Source organism: Ostrea edulis, chromosome 9, assembly GCF_947568905.1.
Source record: "Ostrea edulis chromosome 9, xbOstEdul1.1, whole genome shotgun sequence".
NCBI classification, from domain to species: Eukaryota; Metazoa; Mollusca; class Bivalvia; order Ostreida; family Ostreidae; genus Ostrea; species Ostrea edulis.
This window is the reverse complement of record NC_079172.1, coordinates 70,763,924-70,787,061: the sequence shown is the minus strand read 5'-3', so window position 1 is coordinate 70,787,061 and position 23,138 is coordinate 70,763,924. Positions and strand designations below refer to the sequence as shown.

At 34.5% G+C, this 23,138-nt stretch overlaps 2 protein-coding genes across 2 annotated transcripts in view; both read right to left on the bottom strand.

The window, feature by feature from the left end:
* Nucleotides 1-385, bottom strand: part of LOC125659579 (insulin-degrading enzyme-like) — a 29,295-nt gene extending 28,910 nt beyond the window's left edge. The window contains exon 1 of the mRNA XM_048891295.2: nucleotides 192-385. Within this exon, the coding sequence (XP_048747252.2) occupies nucleotides 192-295 (104 nt within the window). The 5' untranslated portion in view covers nucleotides 296-385. The remainder of the gene's footprint in view (nucleotides 1-191) is intronic.
* Nucleotides 386-7,427: 7,042 nt separating this feature from the next.
* Nucleotides 7,428-18,643, bottom strand: LOC125659585 (uncharacterized). The gene is made up of 7 exons (XM_048891307.2): nucleotides 18,549-18,643; nucleotides 18,075-18,205; nucleotides 15,987-16,173; nucleotides 15,365-15,453; nucleotides 12,425-12,512; nucleotides 9,560-9,755; nucleotides 7,428-7,548 (listed from the first exon to the last, which is right to left on the bottom strand). Exons 1-7 carry the CDS (start codon nucleotides 18,622-18,624, stop codon nucleotides 7,527-7,529), a joined length of 789 nt encoding a protein of 262 aa, XP_048747264.2. The 5' UTR covers nucleotides 18,625-18,643; the 3' UTR covers nucleotides 7,428-7,526.
* Between the last annotated feature and the right edge of the window lie 4,495 nt (nucleotides 18,644-23,138).

Below are 23,138 nucleotides of genomic sequence, written 5' to 3'. Positions count from 1 at the left end.
CTTGTTTTTATAGTGAGACTAAGAGTTGGCGCTACGTGCAAAACGAGTGAAGCTGTACGCAATTTGACTCAAATCTAGTCTTTAAAAAATGAGATTTAACACGATCTTACAACTTCATCTGTTTTAAAATACAATTCATTTTGCCATCTTACGCAATCTCCACAACAAAAATCTGTAAAATTAAAACTTACCTAAAATTTACTTGGAAATACGATGGTAAGTGTGCAAAAGAAAACTTGAGTTTTCTTGACGATGGTGAAATGGACCTGAAAAACGATGTAGCTCTAGAAAACATTGACGTATTCCTCAAATAACTGCAAGATCATCTCACATCTGTTCTTTCGTAAAGGGCACTCTTCTTCGTTTGGAAACGCATAATGTACATGAAAAATGTTTACTGCTCATCGAGCCCGATTTAAATTTTCCTGGAATGAATTTGTCATAATTATACATCTTCGCTCCCGAAAACGTTTGGCTTGCGAAGATGATAATTATAAGGCTTCGTCTTGTCGACGGCATATGTCATAAGAGCAGGCACGTAGAACCAGAGGGCAGGAGACCCCCCCCCACTTTTTTGACAATGTTTATTTTCCGTTATTTTTTCATGCAAAGTTAGGTCTTTGTATTGGCTGTAAATCTATTAGCCTAGTTTTGTCTGTTACAATTGACTTATATTCTTATATTCCCTTGGTTATGAAAATCGTTTCTTGCAGTGATTTTGTTTCACAAGAAACATTTCCAGCTGCCCAAGGAAAATCAAGGAGCTGAGCTATAAAAGCCTTGTTCAACCCCAAGTGGAATATGCTGCCACTGTGTGGGATAACACTTGATGAAACCCACCAAGCGGTTGCGGAAAGAATCCAAAGAAGAGCAACTCGGTTCACCGTGAGAAAGTACATGAGAGAGAGAGAGAGAGAGAGAGAGAGAGAGAGAGGGAGAGAGAGAGGGAGAGAGAGAGAGAGAGAGAGAGAGAGAGAGAGAGAGAGCAGTGTCACTAGGGTGATGGAACAACCTCCAATCCAGACGACATGCTGCTCATGTTACCATGATGTCCCGCATTGTCAACAACATCATAGGCATACCACCCATCCCTCTACAGGAACATCAACAAGGGAATATTTCACTCATATGGAGACGTCACCACTGCTGGTGAAGGGCTGCAAAATTTAGGCCTTTGCTTAGCGCTTATATGGCCTTTGAGCAGGGAGGGACCTTTATTGTGCCACACCTTCTGTGACACGGGACCTCGGTTTTTGCGGTCCGTCCCATTTAATCGTCTCTTACGACAAACAAGGAGTACTGAGGACCAATGCTAACCCGGATACCCTCGGCATTATGTAAGGGTTAATGTGCGAGTATCGCTCCATTCCTTAAAAGTAATGGACCGAGGCCCCGAAGGGGCCGAGGTCCATTGCTTTTAAGGAATGGCGTGATACGAGTACATTGACCCACTTAAAATCCACCTTTGCTGGCCCCTTGCTACTAAACTTTGTGCATTTTAATCATGTCTTACGTTTTTCATTCTTTTGTTGCATGCATTTATATCTACTTGTATAAAGGTTGACCTACTTTCCGAACACTCCATTCCTGAAAAATAATGGAGTGTTCGAACAAAAGAATGACGTCATAGGTGGATTTTAATGGAAGAAGAAACAAAAAATGAAGGAGTAAACAAAAGTGATATTTTTCTTCGTCGTCGACTGACCGAAAATATAGTTCTCTACAATTAAAGTTCAATAATGACAAAAATCCATAGACGGCTCATGACATAAAAAAAATATTTAATATTTTGTTAAAGTACCTCATCGATATATAATTATATAAAGTATGTGTAATGAGTCATTATCAAAATCGATAGCTAGACTTTTAATAGCTAATTTCTGAAAAGCAACAATTTTTAAGTTTCTGAAATCTTATTTTTTTTAAGTTGAATGAAATGAGCAATGAAGCTACGGAACGGCATAATTTTGGAATTGAAGGATATAGAAAAGACACCACTCATCATAATATACCCCTGCTTTTAGGAATTTTTAAATGCCAATAAAAAAAAAATCAGAATCACAATGGAAACTTGCAAACTGCATTGAGACATGATGGAGGAAAGGTATACCATAAAAATAAATTTAAAACACTTAATAACAACCAATGCCAACATTACAAAATGTGACAATTTATTCATTATTGTAAAAACAGGGTTTGTTGTTTTAAAAAAAATCCAGTTTATTGTGAGTATTAACAACTTGGAAATTTTCAAAAGACTTTGGTGCACAAAATAATATAAGATAGAAGAAGTCCTAGTGATTATGTAACAGGAGATACTTGTTTATAATAGGAAAGACAGTCATCGTAACAGGACAGACAAATCAGTGACTTTTCATACATCTATAATTTTTCCATAAACTTTCTTGTCTATGGAAGGTGAAGATAACAAACAGTGATCAATCTCATAACTCCTATAAGCAACACAAGATGGAGAGTTGGACAAACACGGACCCCTGAGTATACTAGAGGTGGGATCGGGTGCCTAGGAGGAGTAAGCATCCCTTATCTTCCGGTCACACTCGCAGTGAGCCCTATATCTTGATCAGGTAAACAGAGTTATCAGTAGTCAAAATCAGTGTGCCAAGAACGACTTAACAATCGGTATGAAACACGTCAGACAGCATTTGACCCAATGATAGGTTCTATGGGCAAACTAGATTGTAATAATGACCATAGAATTTGCGAAATGCTGCCTTTTAACGTGACTGTTGAAACTCCCGCACCTTCAACTTGTTTGTCAGTAGCCCGTCTCGATTTAAAAACTGATCGCATGCAGAACGAGCTCGTGTGCATCGAATCATTTGAGAATAGGAAGACATATTCTGTCAACAGGACAGACATGATTAATAGTTCTAAGAATTGTGAATTTTCCTTTCTTAGTACCAAATATGTCTGAGTAAAAACCCACACTTTTCAAAATAGTTTTGTTGAGAATGCTGCACTGTTTGTATTTTCACATTACAAAGAAAGGGAAAGAAATCAAAAAAATTTTTGGTTACAGGATGGACAGCATGATGGAACCTTTGCAAATTAAAGTCACATTAAAAAATATATCAGAATAAGAACTTTTGGAGTGTTTATTAACAAAGTACAAAATATTTAGGAATAAATCAAAATATTGTTTGATCTATACTTAAGTAAATGTTACAGGAGTGGGTGTTTATTAACAAAGTACAGAATAATTAAGGATAAATATCAAATTATTAATTGTTTGGTTTATTTAATAAATGTTGCAGGAGAGGGTGTTTATTAACAAAGTACAGAATAATTAAGGATAAATATAAAATTGTTGTTTGGTCTACTTAAATAAATGTTGCAGGAGAGGGTGTTTATTAACAAAGTACAGAATATGAAAACGTCGTTTCATTTACTGAAGTAAATGTTACAGGAGAGACTTAACCAATGAACACAACATTATTACAATAGGATTAACAAGGTACAATTAACACAACATTATTACAATGGGATTAACAAGGTACAATTAACACAAAATTATTACAATGGGATTAACAAGGTACAATTAACACAAAATTATTACAATGGGATTAACAAGGTACAATTAACACAAAATTATTACAATGGGATTAACAAGGTACAATTAACACAAAATTATTACAATGGGATTAACAAGGTACAATTAACACAAAATTATTACAGTGGGATTAACAAGGTACAATTAACACAAAATTATTACAATGGGATTAACAAGGTACAATTAACACAAAATTATTACAATGGGATTAACAAGGTACAATTAACACAAAATTATTACAATGGGATTAACAAGGTACAATTAACACAAAATTATTACATGGGATTAACAAGGTACAATTAACACAAAATTATTACAGTGGGATTAACAAGGTACAATTAACACAAAATTATTACATGGGATTAACAAGGTACAATTAACACAAAATTATTACAATGGGATTAACAAGGTACAATTAACACAAAATTATTACAATGGGATTAACAAGGTACAGCAAATGATTACCATTTCACAACAGCAGGGTTAACTCCCCTGTCTATAAACAAACAAACGCGTGTTCAAGTTTGTTACATTTACATTGTTTACTGTAACATGTAGATTTAATCTCATGAGATTAGGAATGCCAATTGGTGTTTTTAGAAGAACCGAAGAAATAAAAACAATCGATACAAAGTAATCAGTTATTATCTCGGTCCTTAGTTCCTTAAGATAGCGAGGACGGATAAACGCGCGGTAGTTAACTTCTAGTTTTTCAATTCTCTTTTAATAGCACTCTGAGTGTCGTTGTTTATTTTAGAGTAAGAATGTTTTTTTTGATTGTTCCAACTTCATAATTATAGCCATAAATTGTAATTTTCTGTAGTAGTAAGTTTCTTGCCAAGATAAGGTGATGCGTGTCTAATTTTACATTAGGACCGCAAAATTTAATATTTTGAAATATAGGTATTAAGAATTGCTTTGTACCAACTTGGTGATGTGAGAACCCAACTGTTTCCTTGATCGTCTCATTTTTCTTTTGAGAAGAAGATTTTTAAATGACATCAACCTAATTTTGCATTTTTGTAATTATCCCACCTTTGACGGAGGCATGACCCTTCATTTGAATAAATTTGAATTCCCTTTACCCAAGGATGATTTGTATGAAGTGTTTGATTGAAATTGGCCAACTGGTTCTGGAGAAATTTTAAAAAATTTGTCAGTGTATTTCATTATTTCACTATTATTTCCGCTTGGAGAAGGGTGTTGCCCTTCATTTGAACAAACTTGAATGACCTTCATTCAAAACAATATATCTACTCTAAGATACAGAAACAGTTCTAATACACGTGTACATCCTTCCTGTGCCAAATTTCTGCCCTTACCATTGAAAATTCAACAATGCTTTATTGAATAAATTATTCGTCAATGCTTTTCAAGTCAGAAAATGGTAAGAGTTGCTAACCACAATTGGCTTTTGATGGACATTCTAATAAGTCTGCGTTCAATAACCGATCAAGATACTTACTCTTCTAAGATAGACGAAAATTTAGCTGTATCCTTCCTGTTACAAAACCTTATCCCTCCTGTTACTAAAGGTGACGTACATGTAACAGGGGAGGCAATTCTCAGGTGAAACTAATTCAATTTCCCTAAATAAATCTTCATACTAAATCACTAAAATAAATCATGACGCTAAGATTTTGAAATAAACTTAATAAGCTTTGTATTGCAAATTAAATGTGTTTTTTGTTTGTTTGTTTTTTTGTGTACAGATTTTGTATCATTTTCAATGAAACAGGAGAAACTCGTACATTTTCTACTCCTACAATGTACTCTCTACTTGGGACTTTTTCTCTTTCATTTATATTTGAAACCACATTTTGTATGTAGCATGGTATAGTGAAAACACCACTTAGGCAGTTTTGAAATATCATTTGAATCGTGTATCATAGTTTTGTATTCCTCGCATTTCTGTTTGCCTGACAAGAAAAACACAAATTTGAAGGACCACGCTTTGCAGATTATTTCATAAAAATAAAAATTATTAACACTTATATAATTTCAGGAATTTACACATAGGTTAGTAAATCATGATATATAAAAAAAAATGAAATGAAATCTGCAGCATAAAATGCAGGTGAGCTAAAAGGGGTTAAGCATCGATTTGACTTTTACAACGAATCTTATAGTGATTTATCATATGTTAATTTTACAGTTACATAATTTAATGAATTCATACAAAGATGTAGTAAATGATGATCGAAATAAAAAAGAATGAAATCAGCAGCATAAAATGCACTATGACATTTGAATTAGCCCATTTCATGATTGGGGACATCAAAATATCAACATATTTGCAGGTCCCAAGGGTGGGTTTCAGCGTATGTCATTGACCGGGACATACGTTTTTTTTACTTACAGACTTAAAACTCTGGTGCATTACTAATTTCATGTGAAATTTTAGGAAACTCCGCTTTTCACAATTTATTTTGTGTTAGGGACATACATTTTGACGGATTTGATAGTGACTCATTATACACCATCGAAAGACTGATACAAGCTCTTGATTATTTTGTATGATTTTTAAAATGTTTTTTTTTTTGAATGATGAAAAAGGTGTTCTGTTTGTAAATAACCAAACTTTGCTATGATTTGATGCATGATATAAGTTTATATTTGATAAATACTATCATTAAGAAGACTCTTGCAGACGTTCAAATAAATGTATCTTAAATAAAAAAAATATATATTTATGAAAATTACAAAGTAATTTGTTGATATTTTTTTTTATATGTACGGCTAAAATCTTCTAAACAACATGTCATTAAAAGAGATACAGTAGACAAATATATTTCAAAAAGAAATTGAAATAAAATGACCAACTTTCAGAAATATTTCTGATTTTTAGATTTGAATCAAAACAGAGAAATGTAACGATCCCGATCAAAATTTATAGAAATCATTAAAATAATCAAATTGCTGCTAATTTTGTGCACTTTCATCAAGAAATAAGTTCGCTTTATAGATTCATTTAATCTGTAAACCATTGTAAATAACAAGGTAATGCAGATTTCGAATTAAAATGGTTTCCATGCCAACGTTTTTATATTCCGAACAGGCTTGGTTAACATTTGAAAAGAGCGCAATATTTCTTAATTGTGGTCATGCTATTCAAATTTCTTTTTAAAATATATTTGTCTGATATATCTTATTTCTAAATGATATGTTTCTTGAAGATTTTAGTCGTAGATTTAAAAATATTAACAAATTACGTTTTTAATTTTTCATAAATATTTAATTTTTAAGCAATCTATATGTCAACAAAAGCATGGCACGCGGTTTCAGACCGGAATCATGATGTATGTATGTTATCCCTAAAATATGATCGCCTTGATATTTCTGATTTACACTTAGAAAATTGGAATTAGCGAGCTCTTCTCCCTGTTTGTTTGTGAAGCAGTTGTTCCAGGCATAACACATATTCAATACTTATTCAATACTCAATCCAATTTTTTGCGCATTGAATTCATGGGCATTTGTATAAAAATAATTTTTGAAGAAATGAAAATTGGCCAAAAAAAATAAATAAATAAATAAACAAGAAGAATAAATAAATAATAATAATAAAAATAAATCCGAACCGAAAAAAAAATGAAATTAAAAAACATCCCACCACCAAAAAGGAAAAATAAGTTTTTAGCCTTGTACATGTAGTTTGCCTGTTGATGTGTAGTTGTTTACGAGTAAATCAAAACATTTACTCTAAATGATCCATTCAGTCCCACCCCAATTATTATTACCATATTCCAAATCTGTGACAATTCAGAAAAAGATTACAATTGTAAGTAGTTTACATAAGTAAAGTTTACCTGAACGTTTGATATAAGCTAAAATCTATCAAAACATCCAAAAAGGTTGTAACAATTTATTAAATCACAATACATTTACACATGATGTTGGGCGTTATGAGACATCCCACTGTCTCCCTCTCTCGAGGCACCGAGACTTCCCTTTACTCCCATCTGCGAGGGTATCTAAAACGAGATAAGAACAGTTAAAAACACAACTACCTGGCCATGGGCCTCAAATATCACTTTGTTTGTGTCTTATTTCCCGTCAATCATTTGCATTTAGCGAGACTATATCTCGGCAATCTTAATTTTGTGAACATTCACAATACAATTCACATATATACAGCTGTGTACAATTTCTTCACTAGAATATGATTTTGTGTCTAGGCATTCAGTATCACGAATTTACGCGAAATTAATCCCCCCACGAATTATACGTTATCTTCAGTCTCCTGAACAGTGTGTGAACTTTCTTTCTTTAAAAAAACAACAGACTATTATCTTACTAGATGCCAAACGACAGGGTATATTTGGCTAGCATGTTTCAATTTTAGGCTTGCAGACTTTCTTATCAAATTTTAATTTCCAGTGAGAAATAAAACATGATTGAAATATTAAAAGATTTTTTCTTCCAATTTGATATTCTGTTTGTGATTAGATATATACATGTCAATCTCCTGAATGAAAGCAAGCTCTTTTCTGAAATGCTTGCCATTGTAACTCCCTATAACTTATAACCACCAACACAAGGTTTCTGTACATGGTTTATAGACGTCTGTCTGCCATGTTGAATTTGCTTGAGGAAAATTTTAAGGTTACTATGAAGCTAACCTTAAATATTTGAGGATTTCCTCAAGATTATCACCTGAGGAAACCTCAAATTTATGTGGTGACGGTGACTTGAGTGTGAAGTTTAAAAGTATTTGAGAGAAAACCTCAGCGTTGAGGCTGCGGAATGAGTTGAGTAATGTTGGTGACGGCGGGGCCTGACCCTAGGACCACCACTCACTAAGTTGCGTATTCTGCAGTATGATTACAGACAGTATGAAATGCCTTGCAATGTTATATGAGAAGAGTGTTTATTTACAAAACATGAGGTTCATCAGTTTTACTTTTAATAAACATGTTAAAGAGGAACAGGAGTTCAGGAGAGGGTATACCTTTAAATAGGAAAAGAATTTTGACTTCAGGAGAGGGTATACCTTTAAATAGGAAAAGAATTTTGACTTCAGGAGAGGGTATACCTTTAAATAGGAAAAGAATTTTGACTTCAGGAGAGGGTATACCTTTAAATAGGAAAAGAATTTTGACTTCAGGAGAGGGTATACCTTTAAATAGAAAAAGAATTTTGACTTCAGGAGAGGGTATACTTTTAAATAGGAAAAGAATTTTGACTTCAGGAGAGGGTATACCTTTAAATAGGAAAAGAATTTTGACTTCAGGAGAGGGTATACCTCTAAATAGGAAAAGAATTTTGACTTCAGGAGAGGGTATACCTTTGAATAGGAACAGGATTTTGACTCCAGGAGAGGGTATACCTTTAAATAGGAACATGATTTTGACTTCAGGAGAGGGTATACCTTTAAATAGGAACAGGATTTTGACTTCAGGAGAGTGTATACCTTTAAATAGGAAAAGAATTTTGACTTCAGGAGAGGGTATACCTTTAAATTGGAACAGAATTTTGACTTCAGGAAAGGGTATACCTTTAAATAGGAATAGAATTTTGACTTCAGGAGAGGGTATACCTTTAAAGAATTCCGACTTCAGAAGAGGGTATACCTTTAAATAGGAACAGGATTTTGACTTCAGGAGAGGGTATACCTTTAAATTGGAACAGAATTTTGACTTCAGGAGAGGGTATACCTTTAAATAGGAACAGGATTTTGACTTCAGGAGAGGGTAAACCTTTAAAGAATTCCGACTTCAGAAGAGGGTATACCTTTAAATAGGAACAGGATTTTGACTTCAGGAGAGGGTATACCTTTAAATTGGAACAGAATTTTGACTTCAGGAGAGGGTATACCTTTAAATAGGAACAGGATTTTGACTTCAGGAGAGGGTAAACCTTTAAAGAGGAATAGAATTTTGACTTCAGGAGAGGGTAAACCTTAAAAGAGGAACATGATTTTAACTTCAGGAGAGGGTAAACCTTTAAAGAGGAACATAATTTTGACTTCGGGAGGGGGTTTACCTTTCGCAAATGAAAGGTCGCCTGTTGTTACAGTTGGATGACCTCCATTTTGAGTTGGCGGAGAGTTTTACACAGTTCTTTCGTTTGTTGTTTCCTATCTTCTTCTTGAAGAATGCTTTCACGCCCCGATTGGTGCCGATAAATCGCAAGGCGTTCTCCTGAATGATGTCATTCGCTCCTATCCATACGTCCTTCCCTTCATTGTGAAATAACATGTAAGGAATAAATTTTCATTTTAAAAAACTATATGAGAGTATGAACTGCGACGCTACACGCCTGTATACATGTAACTCATGGTGCGCATTAGCACCAGCAAAGGCACACATTGTAAATATATATGCAAGTATACAACAAGCGTACATGTATATGAGTGTTACCTATAGTAAATGCTATAAGATTGCTGTAAATTGGAAGCATACTAAGTGTCTTAGGTATAGTAAATACTGTAAATTGGAGGTATACTTAGGATTTTAGGTACAATAAATACTGGAAATTGATGTAAATTGGAGGCATACTGTGTTAGGTATAGTAAATGCTGTAAATTTGATTCATACTAAGTGTTTTAGATTAAGTGAATGCTGTAAATTTGATTCATACTAAGTGTCTTAAATTAAGTTAATGCTGTAAATTTGAGTCATACCAAGTGTCTTAAATTAAGTTAATGCTGTAAATTTGAGTCATACTAAGTGTTTTAGATATAGTAAATGCTGTGAATTTGAGTCATACTAAGTGTCTTAAATTAAGTTAATGCTGTAAATTTGATTCATACTAAGTGTCTTAGATTAAGTTAATGCTGTAAATTTGAGTCATACTAAGTGTTTTAAATTAAGTTAATGCTGTAAAATTGAGTCATACTAAGTGTCTTAGATTAAGTTAATGCTGTAAATTTGAGTCATACTAAGTGTCTTAAATTAAGTTAATGTTGTAAATTTGAGTCATACTAAGTGTCTTAAATTAAGTTAATGCTGTAAATTTGAGTCATACTAAGTGTTTTAGATTAAGTTAATACTGTAAATTTGAGTCATACTAAGTGTTTTAGATATAGTAAATGCTGTGAATTTGAGTCATACTAAGTGTCTTAAATTAAGTTAATGCTGTAAATTTGATTCATACTAAGTGTTTTAGATTAAGTGAATGCTGTAAATTTGAGTCATACTAAGTGTCTTAGATTAAGTGAATGCTGTAAATTGGAGGCATACTAAGTGTTTTAGATAAAGTGAATGCTGTAAATTGGAGGCACACTAAGTGTTCTAGATAAAGTGAATGCTGTAAATTGGAGGCATACTAAGTGTTTTAGATAAAGTAAATGCTGTAAATTGGAGGCACACTAAGTGTTTTAGATAAAGTGAATGCTGTAAATTGGAGGCATACTAAGTGTTCTAGATGCAAGGTGAAGATAACGAACAGTGATCAATCTCATAACTCCTACAAGCAATACAAAATAGATAGTTGGGAAAACACGGACCCCTGGACACACCAGAGGTGGGATCAGGTGCCTAGGAGGAGTAAGCATCCCCTGTTGACCGGTCACACCCGCCGTGAGCCCCATATCCTGATCAGGTAAACGGAGTTATCCGCAGTCAAAATCAGTGTGCCAAGAACGGCTTAACAATCGGTATGAAACACGTCAGACAGCATTTGACCCAATGCGAGGTAGATAAAGTGAATGCTGTAAATTGGAGGCATACTAAGTGTTTTAGATAAAGTGAATGCTGTAAATTGGAGGCATACTAAGTGTTTTAGATAAAGTGAATGCTGTGAATTTGAGTCATACTAAGTGTCTTAAATTAAGTTAATGCTGTAAATTTGATTCATACTAAGTGTCTTAGATTAAGTTAATGCTGTAAATTTGAGTCATACTAAGTGTTTTAAATTAAGTTAATGCTGTAAAATTGAGTCATACTAAGTGTCTTAGATTAAGTTAATGCTGTAAATTTGAGTCATACTAAGTGTCTTAAATTAAGTTAATGTTGTAAATTTGAGTCATACTAAGTGTCTTAAATTAAGTTAATGCTGTAAATTTGAGTCATACTAAGTGTTTTAGATTAAGTTAATACTGTAAATTTGAGTCATACTAAGTGTTTTAGATATAGTAAATGCTGTGAATTTGAGTCATACTAAGTGTCTTAAATTAAGTTAATGCTGTAAATTTGATTCATACTAAGTGTTTTAGATTAAGTGAATGCTGTAAATTTGAGTCATACTAAGTGTCTTAGATTAAGTGAATGCTGTAAATTGGAGGCATACTAAGTGTTTTAGATAAAGTGAATGCTGTAAATTGGAGGCACACTAAGTGTTCTAGATAAAGTGAATGCTGTAAATTGGAGGCATACTAAGTGTTTTAGATAAAGTAAATGCTGTAAATTGGAGGCACACTAAGTGTTTTAGATAAAGTGAATGCTGTAAATTGGAGGCATACTAAGTGTTCTAGATGCAAGGTGAAGATAACGAACAGTGATCAATCTCATAACTCCTACAAGCAATACAAAATAGATAGTTGGGAAAACACGGACCCCTGGACACACCAGAGGTGGGATCAGGTGCCTAGGAGGAGTAAGCATCCCCTGTTGACCGGTCACACCCGCCGTGAGCCCCATATCCTGATCAGGTAAACGGAGTTATCCGCAGTCAAAATCAGTGTGCCAAGAACGGCTTAACAATCGGTATGAAACACGTCAGACAGCATTTGACCCAATGCGAGGTAGATAAAGTGAATGCTGTAAATTGGAGGCATACTAAGTGTTTTAGATAAAGTGAATGCTGTAAATTGGAGGCATACTAAGTGTTTTAGATAAAGTGAATGCTATAAATTGGAGGCATACTAAGTGTTCTAGATATAGTGAATGCTGTAAATTTGAGGCATACTAAGTGCTTTAGCCAGTGCGGCGACGTCTTTGTTCTTCTTTTTATTGTTAATTTCTACGAGTCGTGCACCCTCTACGAAGCAGAATATCTGAAAAAGGGAGGCAATTTATTAGTCGATGTTATGTAAAAATATTCCACAAAATACGTATAAGCAATGAGAATTACCCGTAAAAAACCTGGACCCAGTTGCACAAGCGTTATTGAAGTTTAATTGACAGTTAACATCTAGTTAACACTTAATAAATGTCCAGTTAATGACAAGTTAACTGTCAGTTAAAGTTAACTAACCTTCGTGATATTGGATCTTGTTTGTTACGTCAGATGTTGCAAGATATAATATAGTTTATAACTATATAGAAATTTCCCAGTGTGCTTTGACGATCGCTGTTTGTTGACCCCAAACACAAAATTAAAGTATTTGAATTAACAAAGACTGATGCGTGAACAGTATGAAATATTATTCGGGTCAAATAACGCAAGAGAAAAAAAGTTTAATCCGTAGTCAGGAATAAATACTACGTCGTGGCCACAAATCACTTCTCTCTCTCTCTCTCTCTCTCTCTCTCTCTCTCTCTCTCTCACGTTATTTAACCTGAATAATCTTTCATAGAACAGAGTTTGAAATGCTAAGACATAGTCGGGCAAAAGAACAAACACAGATCAAACACGGCCGTCTGTTATCGCGGGATCTCATTGTAGTTCGAGAAGACAACTGATCACGAGTGTCCAAAAACTAATCTACTGCCTATTTACGACAATCAGAAAACCACAATTGCAGCCCACTGGGCTTGGCTACATATCTGTGTAACCATTGAAATATACCTATATTGTACATCCATTATGATATAAAAAGTTGTTATTGCAAAAAAATATGCCATAACTATGGTGCTAATCCCACCAAATGGTACCTATTCTGAAATCTTCCTTTTAGAAATTTAATCTGTATCCGTCCTGCATATTCACGACAATATCCGTTCGTATAATGGCTATTTTACTCGTTATTTCGATTCATAAAGGCCCTACTAACGACTAATGGTGTAATAACGTCTTATAATTTCGTAATTACGACTCACAAATCAGTAATTTTACAGTTATGCGTGTTGTGTACTATCAACTTATCATCTTGTACTTACGACTTACAGTGTACTATGTCGTAAAATGGATTTTCTCGCCTCAAATACTTGTACTTTTTTATCTCGCAAATACGACGTGTGGAATTTCGTAGTTACGCTTGTTATGTCGTAATAGTGGCTTTTGATGTCGTAATTACGACTTATCATCTCATTCTAACGACTCTTTTATTCATTAGCAGGACGGGTTACAATTGTGTCCGAGTTAGTTCTCCTAAATTGAACATAATCTATGAGGTTTATGTAAATAGGAGTAGAATCATACACATTGATTTAAAGGTCAAGAGTTCAGCACATTTGTGCCATAAAGATTGATCACGCTGGGAAGATTGATCACGCTGACTAGGAAGTGTACCTGTTCTAAACTTAAGAACCTGGTGACGCAATATTCGTAAAATTTAGATCAAGTGCAGCATATTATACACCAGTCTGTGCATCCTTAGATTTATCATTCATGCAAGTTTGAACGACACGGAAGTTACAGTAACGTTTGAATCAAACGGAAGTTAAGATAACGTTTAAACCACACGGAAGTTACGGTGACGTTTAAACCACACGGAAGTTACGGTAACGTTTAAACGACACGGAAGTTACAGTAACGTTTGAACAACACGGACGTTACGATAACGTTTGAATGACACGGAAGTTACAGTAACGTTTGAACGACACGGAAGATAAGTAACGTTTGAACGACACGGAAGTTACAGTAACGATGGAACCACACAGAAGTTACAATAACGTTTGAATGACACGGAAGTTACGGTACCAAATGAACAACACGGAAGTTACGGTAACATTTGAACCACATGTTAGTTAAGGTAACGTTTGAACCACACGGAAGTTACGGTAATGTTTGAACAACACGGAAGTTACAGTAACTTCGAAAAAAAAACATCTGCCGTAATAATCAAAAGATCATATGCAGCAGACAATTAAGTTTTAACCATCTAGAAGTTAGGTTAACTAAGAAATGAGCCTGCTGCAAAAATATAAAAGTTCACTCATCTGGTGATATAGGTCAAATGCAGTATTCAAAATATAGGTAAGATGCAACCTCTAAGACATAGGTCAAAGCAGCCTCTAAAGTATAGGTCAAATGCAGCATCCAAAATATAGGTCAAATGCACATTCAAAATATAGATCAGAAGCAGTATTAGTAAGTATCGCTAGATCTAGACATAACCAATGAAAGTTTGAACGATATGTAGAAGTTACAGTCACCAAGGAATGGACTGTGAAACCACAAACGTGTCACTCATCCCAAAAATTTAGGTCAGAGGCAGTACTTAGTACCCCTGGATTCAAATATAGCAAGTGATACCTCACGTTAACTATATGAAAGGTGAAGATAACGATCAGTGATCAATCTCATAACTCTTATAAAGGTGAAGATAACGAACAGTGATCAATCTCATAACTCCTATAAAGGTGAAGATAACGAACAGTGATCAATCTCATAACTCCTATAAAGGTGAAGATAACGAACAGTGATCAATCTCATAACTCTTATAAAGATGAAGATAACGAACAGTGATCAATCTCATAACTCTTATAAAGATGAAGATAACGAACAGTGATCAATCTCATAACTCCTATAAGGACCCCTGGATATAATAGAGGTGGGATCAGGTGCTTAGGAGGAGTAAGCATCCCTTGTCGACCGATCACATCCGCCATGAGCCCTATATATATATTAAAGCCCCTTTGGTATTTGATCATTAGAGACGGACACTGTTGTATTTAGTTACTTATCAATGTACATGTATTATATTCAGTAATTGTGGGGGATAAACATAAAACCCCTGCATACCGCAGCCTCTGGCCAGGTGAAGGCTTGTTGGAATACGGCGTAGCATCCAGTCTTTCTCTTCTTATAACCGTATCTTGTAGGGCATCGATCTGAATTTAGAAAATAATCTAGGTGTCATCTTTAAAATTGTGCAGCCCTATTAAGACAATTTAATATCTTTTAAAAAATCAGTTTGAGAATTACATTTTTATTTGTGCCAAATGTTTCCTTCTAAACCGACATATATATTCTCTCAACTAGATGTTTCCTTTTGTACCTATATTACCTCAACTAAAACTTCCCCTGTAAACCTATTCTATTTATTACACATCCCTTGTAAACCTATTCGATTTACTAAACATCCCCCTTTAAAATTATTTTATTTACTAAACATTTCCTCTTGTAAATCTATTCTATTTACTAAACATTTCCCCTGTAAATCTATTATATTTATCAAACATTTTCCCTGTAAACCTATTCTATTTATTAAACATTTCCCATGTAAATTTATTCTATCTACTAAACATTTCCCTCGCTAACCTATGCTATCCAGATAATATATCGTCTCTCTACGCATTTTTCTTCGAAATCCTCTAGCTTAGCATGAATTATTCTAACTATGAATATGCATCTTTCTTCATACCTCTTCTGATTTTTCTTCTTGGAAATTTTCGGCGTATTGGGCGTCGCTTAGATTTCCCAGGTGCCTTAGGGAACCGGTAAAGCTTTACATTCCCTGATTTTCCGCATGGTCTCTTCCTATATGGCCTTAACCCCTTGAAGAATGACATCTTTGGACGACTCAAACAAGTACATTTCTTGGTGTCTCTCTACAAATTATCAAATACGACTACATATGTACTCCAAATAGTAAATGCTAAAAGCTTGAAACACCTTTTATTTTCAAGTAGATACAGAAAAGGAAAACGATTAACTTTACACGTTTTAGTTTATTAGCCAAAGGCTCAAGTGAGTTTTTCTGATTAATCTTAATCATTGGCGTTGTTCACTTTTCTCAATTTCAATGTGTTCTCCAGAACCATCGGGTAAATTTCAATCAAACTTGGCATAAAGTCTCCTTGAGTGAAAGTGATTCAAGTTTGTTCACAGAAAGGGTCATCTCCCTTCCAAGGGGAGATAATCAAGAAAAACAAAAAAGGGGGTGGGTCTTACAAAGATCTTCTCAAGAAACATCGGGTGATGATACTTATGAGAAAGCTTCCTGACATGATGAAAATTCAAGTTTGTTCAAATCATCCCCCCTAGGTAAGGTGGGGGCTTCAATACAAAAGGGAATTAAAGCTGTACATTGAAATATATAAGAAAAAATCTTCTCAAGAACAGGGTCATGATTAGTAACTTCAGGTGATACAGATTTAAGATTATTCAAATCCTGACCAAGGGGTTAGGGTGGGGTCACAATAAGGGAACAAGGTTTTACATGAGAATTTATAGGGGAAACTCTCTAAAAATCTTCTCAAGACCACCAGGGTCATGGTAATTCATATTATATGCAACCATTCGCAGGCAGTGTAGATTTCAGCTAAATATTAAAATCATGACCCCCGAGGGGTAGGGCAGGGCCACAACTGGGAATCACATTTATGCATTACAATATATTTGGGAATTTTATATAACTATCTTCTCAGGAACAGTAGGGCCATGGTTTGTCATCATTATCATTAAACATTCTCAGGTGCAGCCTTTCTGTAGTTCCATTTTTTCTCTTAAATCACGGCCTAAGGGGAGGGGATAAGATGGGGGCCTCAATAGGGGATCAAAGTTTTACACTGAATATATGGAACCTTTGACATTTTTCTTATCAAGTAGCACTGGTTAGATAAAAATATACAAGCATTCCAGTGTAGTGCAGATTCATGTTTGAATAAGGTTAGCTAAAATAGGGAATCGAAGAATAAGTATAGGGAATTTGTATTTATAAGAAAATCTTTCCCAGAACAACGAGGTCATGTTAATGATTCACTCTGAAACATCTTCACGTTGTGAGGATTCAATAATACAATGTTACAATAATAATTATAAAATTCTTTTGGAACAATTCCATTGTTTAAGGTGATTAAGTAGTGCGCTCGAGATAATATATAGAACACACAAGATATTAAGTAGTGTGCTCGAGATAATATATAAAACAGACAAGATAATAAGCAGTGCGCTCGAGATAAGAACACACAAGATATTAATTATAAGTCGTGCGCTCGAGATTATATATAGAACACACAAGATATTAAGTCGTGCGCTCGAGATAATATGTAAAACACACAAGATATTAAGTCGTGCACTCGAGATAATATGTAAAACACACAAGATATTAAGTCGTGCGCTCGAGATAAGAACACACAAGATATTAAGTCGTGCGCTCGAGATAATATACAGAACACACAAGATATTAAGTCGTGCACTCGAGATTATTTATCGAACACATAAGATATTAAGTCGTGCGCTCGAGATAATATATAGAACACACAAGATATTAAGTCGTGCACTCGAGATTATTTATCGAACACATAAGATATTAAGTCGTGCGCTCGAGATAATATATAGAACACACAAGATATTAAGGCGTGCACTCGATATGATATATCGTGGGGAGAAAATATGTTGAGTGCATTAGATGATAAAATAAACCCCAAAATTACATGTCCTAAATATGTCGCCGACATATAAAGTATGTGACCACTGTTATCAGACGATGAAAGCTAAATCACATTACCTCTAACGCAAAATACGTGAATTTTCCTGCTGTGTTCCTGCATTTTACGCCACACCGAGATGCAAATTTCCTCGTTCCAACTGGAACCCTTGTTCTGAAGAATTTGTACACCCGTTTTGCGTTGAAACAACCTTTGAAAACGATATGATTTATACTGTACAAGTGTTAATCAAAACACGTAATGAAGTCACCAGTTGAGTTCAAACAGGCAAGCATGGGTAGTATTCATAATTTCATAGACATCCCATTCCCCGAAAAGGAACATAATTATCTACATAGATTGATGAAAGAAAATCTCACGAATTTTAATCCATTTTTATCAACAAAGGCAAAAATCTTTAAAGAAGGGGATAGAGAATTGATCTCAGTCCCTCTCTGAAGTGTGCAGTTTTCCGTGCACCAACGATAAACAATTTCTTAAAATGATAAATAGAGAACTTTTCGTTACGGATAAGTACAACGCAGACGAAATACCTAATTCCCTGGAGTCTGTTGGCGCCACGTGCAGCAGCAGCACCGCACTCACGAGGAGGAGTCCAACGATACGCATGCTGGTTGCTTGGTTTGGCGATGACGAAGTACATTTTTACTTATATATATATATTTGAAGAATGCCAAAAGAACATACCATTGTAAGAAAATTATTTTGCTGTACAAAGCTATACGGTCTTGCACATCTTGTTCATTGAGGAAGGCTACAATTGATATCCAGACAAAAGCCCTAATTCGCTGTGGTAATACACTAACACGTGTTCTTTTGTTGCGAGCAAATCTCATTTCGCGTGTCTTGGGGTAAATTCACTCGTACAATTTCATCTTGTGAATCATGTATAATCAAAAATTCAATGACTGATCTTAATAGTACAGGGATTAGTAAAAATACTCGGCTCAGTTATACCGTAATTAATAAATACACGATTCAGTTATACTGCAATTAATAAATACTCGACTCATTTATACTGTAAATAGTAAATACTAGACTCCATTATACTGTAATTAATAGATAACCGACTCAGTTATACTGTAATCAATAAATACTCGACTCAGTTGTACTGCAATTAATAAATACTCGACTCAGTTGTACTATAATTAATAAAAACTGTAATTGATAAATAATTGAATTAGTTATACTGTCATTATCAAATATTCGACTCAGTCACTCTGTAATTAATAAATACTCGACTCGGTTATACTATGATTAATGAATACTCGACTCAGTAATACTGTAATTAATAGATAATCGATTCAGGTACATGTATACTGTAATTAATAGATACTCGACTCAGTTATACAGGGATTAATAAATTCTCAGTTGTGCTGAGAGTAATCAAAATTTCGATGTTATGATTCCTGCGTAAGATATGCGAATTTTAAATCTTTGAAACCATTTGAGATGAAAAATACCCCAAGAATGCAATATTCTTGATATTTAATTATATTGTATAAACTAATTACTAGTAGTTCGGACCGGGAATATCCTGTCATTCAATTGTTGTCTAAAGTAATTAGTACGCGTGTACTTAATCACCGTTAAGTTATTCACAACCATAAGTGAATGCAATCAATTATAATGTCACTTTTATTTACTATTGTAGTAAATGCTGATCATCCCGGTTTTATGTTATATAGAGGATATCTATATTGCGTGTTTTGATATTTGGTTTATCCAACTCGTTGATAAGGTGTATTTATTCACGAGGCTTGCCTCGCGAATAAATACACCATATCAACGAGTTGGATAAACCAAATATCCAAATACGCAATTATAGATGTTCTATTTATCTTATGCGTCTTCATTTCACTTCATTTTGAGATGATCCCCAGTATGTTCCAGCTGATTTAATTTGTTTCGAATCTGTGGCTCAGACGTCGTGCTTAATCTGTCTTCCTTACGCGGGAAAAATAGTGCGCTTATAATCCATTGATATACAGTACAAAAGGGCATTTTTATAAAAGAAACCATGGATGAAAATTGTTTTAGAATGGTTCATAGTTTAAAATTAATAATGGTTTTGCCATTCCAACAAAGTAACAACTATTGACCGAGTATTTATTTTTTGACGTAGGCCTGACCTGATAAAAGTTTTGATGTCGTCGTCTTTTTGAAATAGACATGTGTAACAGCGATCAATGAAAGTCATATTTTAATGCAGTGTTATTAGAATATTCAACAGTTTACAATGAAAAGTAGAAGGGTTTGTGCATTTGGATTTTATTTACGTAGTTTTTTTTTTTTTTTTGGATCTGAGGGCCGAGAGGAAATCCCAAGGCACTTTAAATAGGCCTAGCCTAGCAAGTAAAGCTGTTGAGATTTGTTACATTTAATAAGCTCCAGAAAAAAGAGACTGTGCTTGTGAATACTTGGTACCGCAGCATGTCGAGGTACTTTCGATTAGGCTTGTCCAGTAGGTTGTCGATGATAATAGTGTGCACATATTTTTGTTTTCTGATCGTAATTATTGAGTAGTTATTGACCGAGTTGGCATTTTTATGGCCGGTAACTTGCATTATATGTCAGTGGGGGCAACATCATTTTAAATTTGCTATAAAATAAATTTTAAATAAATACGGAATAACAAGTTTTACGCTTTATTTCATGCACCGATATGCATAAACACATAAAATATGTCATCCAAGCGGGGACAGTGTCAAAACTAGTTCGGACCGGAGGTGCTTTATCAAACGGGCGTGTGATAAAGCTAATGCTTTATCTCACTTTCAATATACACCACACGAATGAGATAAATTTGAACAAGAGATATTTCAACCTTTTCAATACGCAAGTTCCGAGTTACCCCAAAATTATTTTCCTTTGTCGAACTCTTTCGCATTTTATGACGTATGGTGGGTACACAATGTATACATTATATCGTAGGCTGGCATTGTACATAACGATTAGGTATGATTAATGTAATAAAAGTGTAACTTTTGTTTATATCAATCACTGGTATGCATATTCTGGTCATATCAAGCATAATTTGTTTGAATAAGATCATCAAAATGGCTACTGAATCATTATTCGTTTCCTCTTCTACATGAGTGACGCTTTTATCAAAGAAAGATGGCAATTAACAATATTTGTTTGAGCCATTTTGTTATCCAATACTCATAAACTCACTAAAGTAGCCTTTTCCCTGAGATAGGATGGTCTCAGAAACTCTGAATATCAACTTTCAAGAAATAATACAACGATAGTAATTAGCAAATGTACCCACTGTCATCATATTTTACGTCATAATTTACGGAAGAGTTCGACAAAGGGAAATAACTCTTGGGGAACTCGGAACTTCCGTATTACTAGTCTCTAACGGAGCAGACTGTAGCTTGCTTGAAATGGACATGTTCACTCTTAATTTATAAACTTCAAACATCTCATGCTACAAGAGATTACGAACTACAAGAAAGAGCATTAACACGGTAGCGAATCACGTGATTATGGCATGATCTATAACCCGAAAAAATGGCGACGAAAGTCAACACAAGGGGATGCGTACTCCTCCCGGACACCTGATCCCCTTCTGGTATATCCAGGGACCGTGTTTGCCAAACTCTCTATTTTGTATTGCTTATATGAGTTATGACTGCGATTGATCACTTTTCGTTATCTTCACCTTTCACAAGGGAAAATTCAGATCAATTTTAGAGGAATGTGTTATAGAAAACAAACCCCTTGATAAAACACTCTACACAAGATTGTGATGGGCGTTTGTATGTACCGTTTCCAATACTCTTGAATTGTTATTACGGAAAATTATTAGATTATTTTCATTTCTTAGATCCACGTTACACTGTGCTTAATCAATAATCAACGATTGTTTTAAATAACTTACAGGAATTTACCCTCATTGTGAACCAAAGATACACGTAATTTTTTTTCAGGAAGTAAAGTTTTTAATCTCAATACTCATTGGCCTCAGAAAAGTTCCACGATTAAGTAACAATTTCCTTTTTTGTTGATAATTAGAAATCATTTTCATCTTTTGACAAGTACGTTAGTAAAAGTTATTATATATCTGCTTTTATCAAGTGAAAATGGAAATGTTAGCATAAAGTCGCTTACATCAGATAGAACTGTAACTACTGCTAGAAATCCTATTTGCCGAACTTGAGAGGGAATCCTAAGGAGACGTTATGACCTTCATGCGGATGGAGCACAAACTTTGCTACGTGTTTCCCCCTTTGTATATTCAATGATTCTAAGTAAGTACATGTACCATGATTCTTTTAGTCAAGTTGGATTTTATCATTACTATTCGATTTACTGAAATATCTTATTTGATTAAATAATGCAATGTTGAACTGCATTAGAACATGACAAAAAATCGTCTCTAGACTAACTCTAACTTCTTGCTTATAGGAGTTATGAGATTGATCACTGTTCGTTATCTTCACCGTTCTTGATACATGTATTAGATAACTTTTATCTGGATGATAATTTCCACATTTCCACAATCTGAATCAATACTCTTCTGTCTATGTTGGTTTTTTTTACAGGTGTCGGCGGATTTTAGAACCTGGACACGAGCTGGTCTAACTTTCCAAGCGACTTGGTCGATCGTTGTTCCGATCACACAGGGAGGGTAATGACGCGACCTTTATTGAGATATATATATATATATATATATATACTTGATCAAGATATCGGGCTTGCGGTGGGAGTGACCGGTCGATAGGGGATGCATACTCCTCCTACGCACCTGATCCCACCTCTGGTGTGTCCAGGGGTCGGTGTTTGTCTAACTCTCTATTTTGTATTGCTTACAGGGGTTATGAGATTGATCTCTGTTCGTTACAGTTATCTTCACCTTTTATTGGAACTGATAGGGTAGCAGCTCGCTGTACTGCTCATCGGGCGAGGACGGGGGTGAGAGAGCTTGCTTATAATGCACAAGTACCGGTTTATAAGAATCAGCAACATATCATAAGGAATTGTGACAATGGACATCATTTGTGAAGTTGCACTGAGATTTTGAAATGAAAAACAACCAAGCTTGTGAGCATCAATATCCTCTATCTATCTATCTATCTATCTATCTATCTATCTATCTAAGTGCAGCTCTATCA

Coding starts and splice junctions, on each gene's coding strand:
- LOC125659585 (XM_048891307.2), bottom strand. CDS start 18,624: ATGCGTATCGTTGGACTCCTCCTCGTGAGTGCGGTGCTGCTGCTGCAC. Junction 12,513..15,364: donor TCACCTGGCCAGAGGCTGCG/GTATGCAGGGGT, acceptor TCCCTTTTTCAG/ATATTCTGCTTCGTAGAGGG. Junction 9,756..12,424: donor CGCACTGGCTAAAGCACTTA/GTATGCCTCAAA, acceptor TTCACAATGAAG/GGAAGGACGTATGGATAGGA.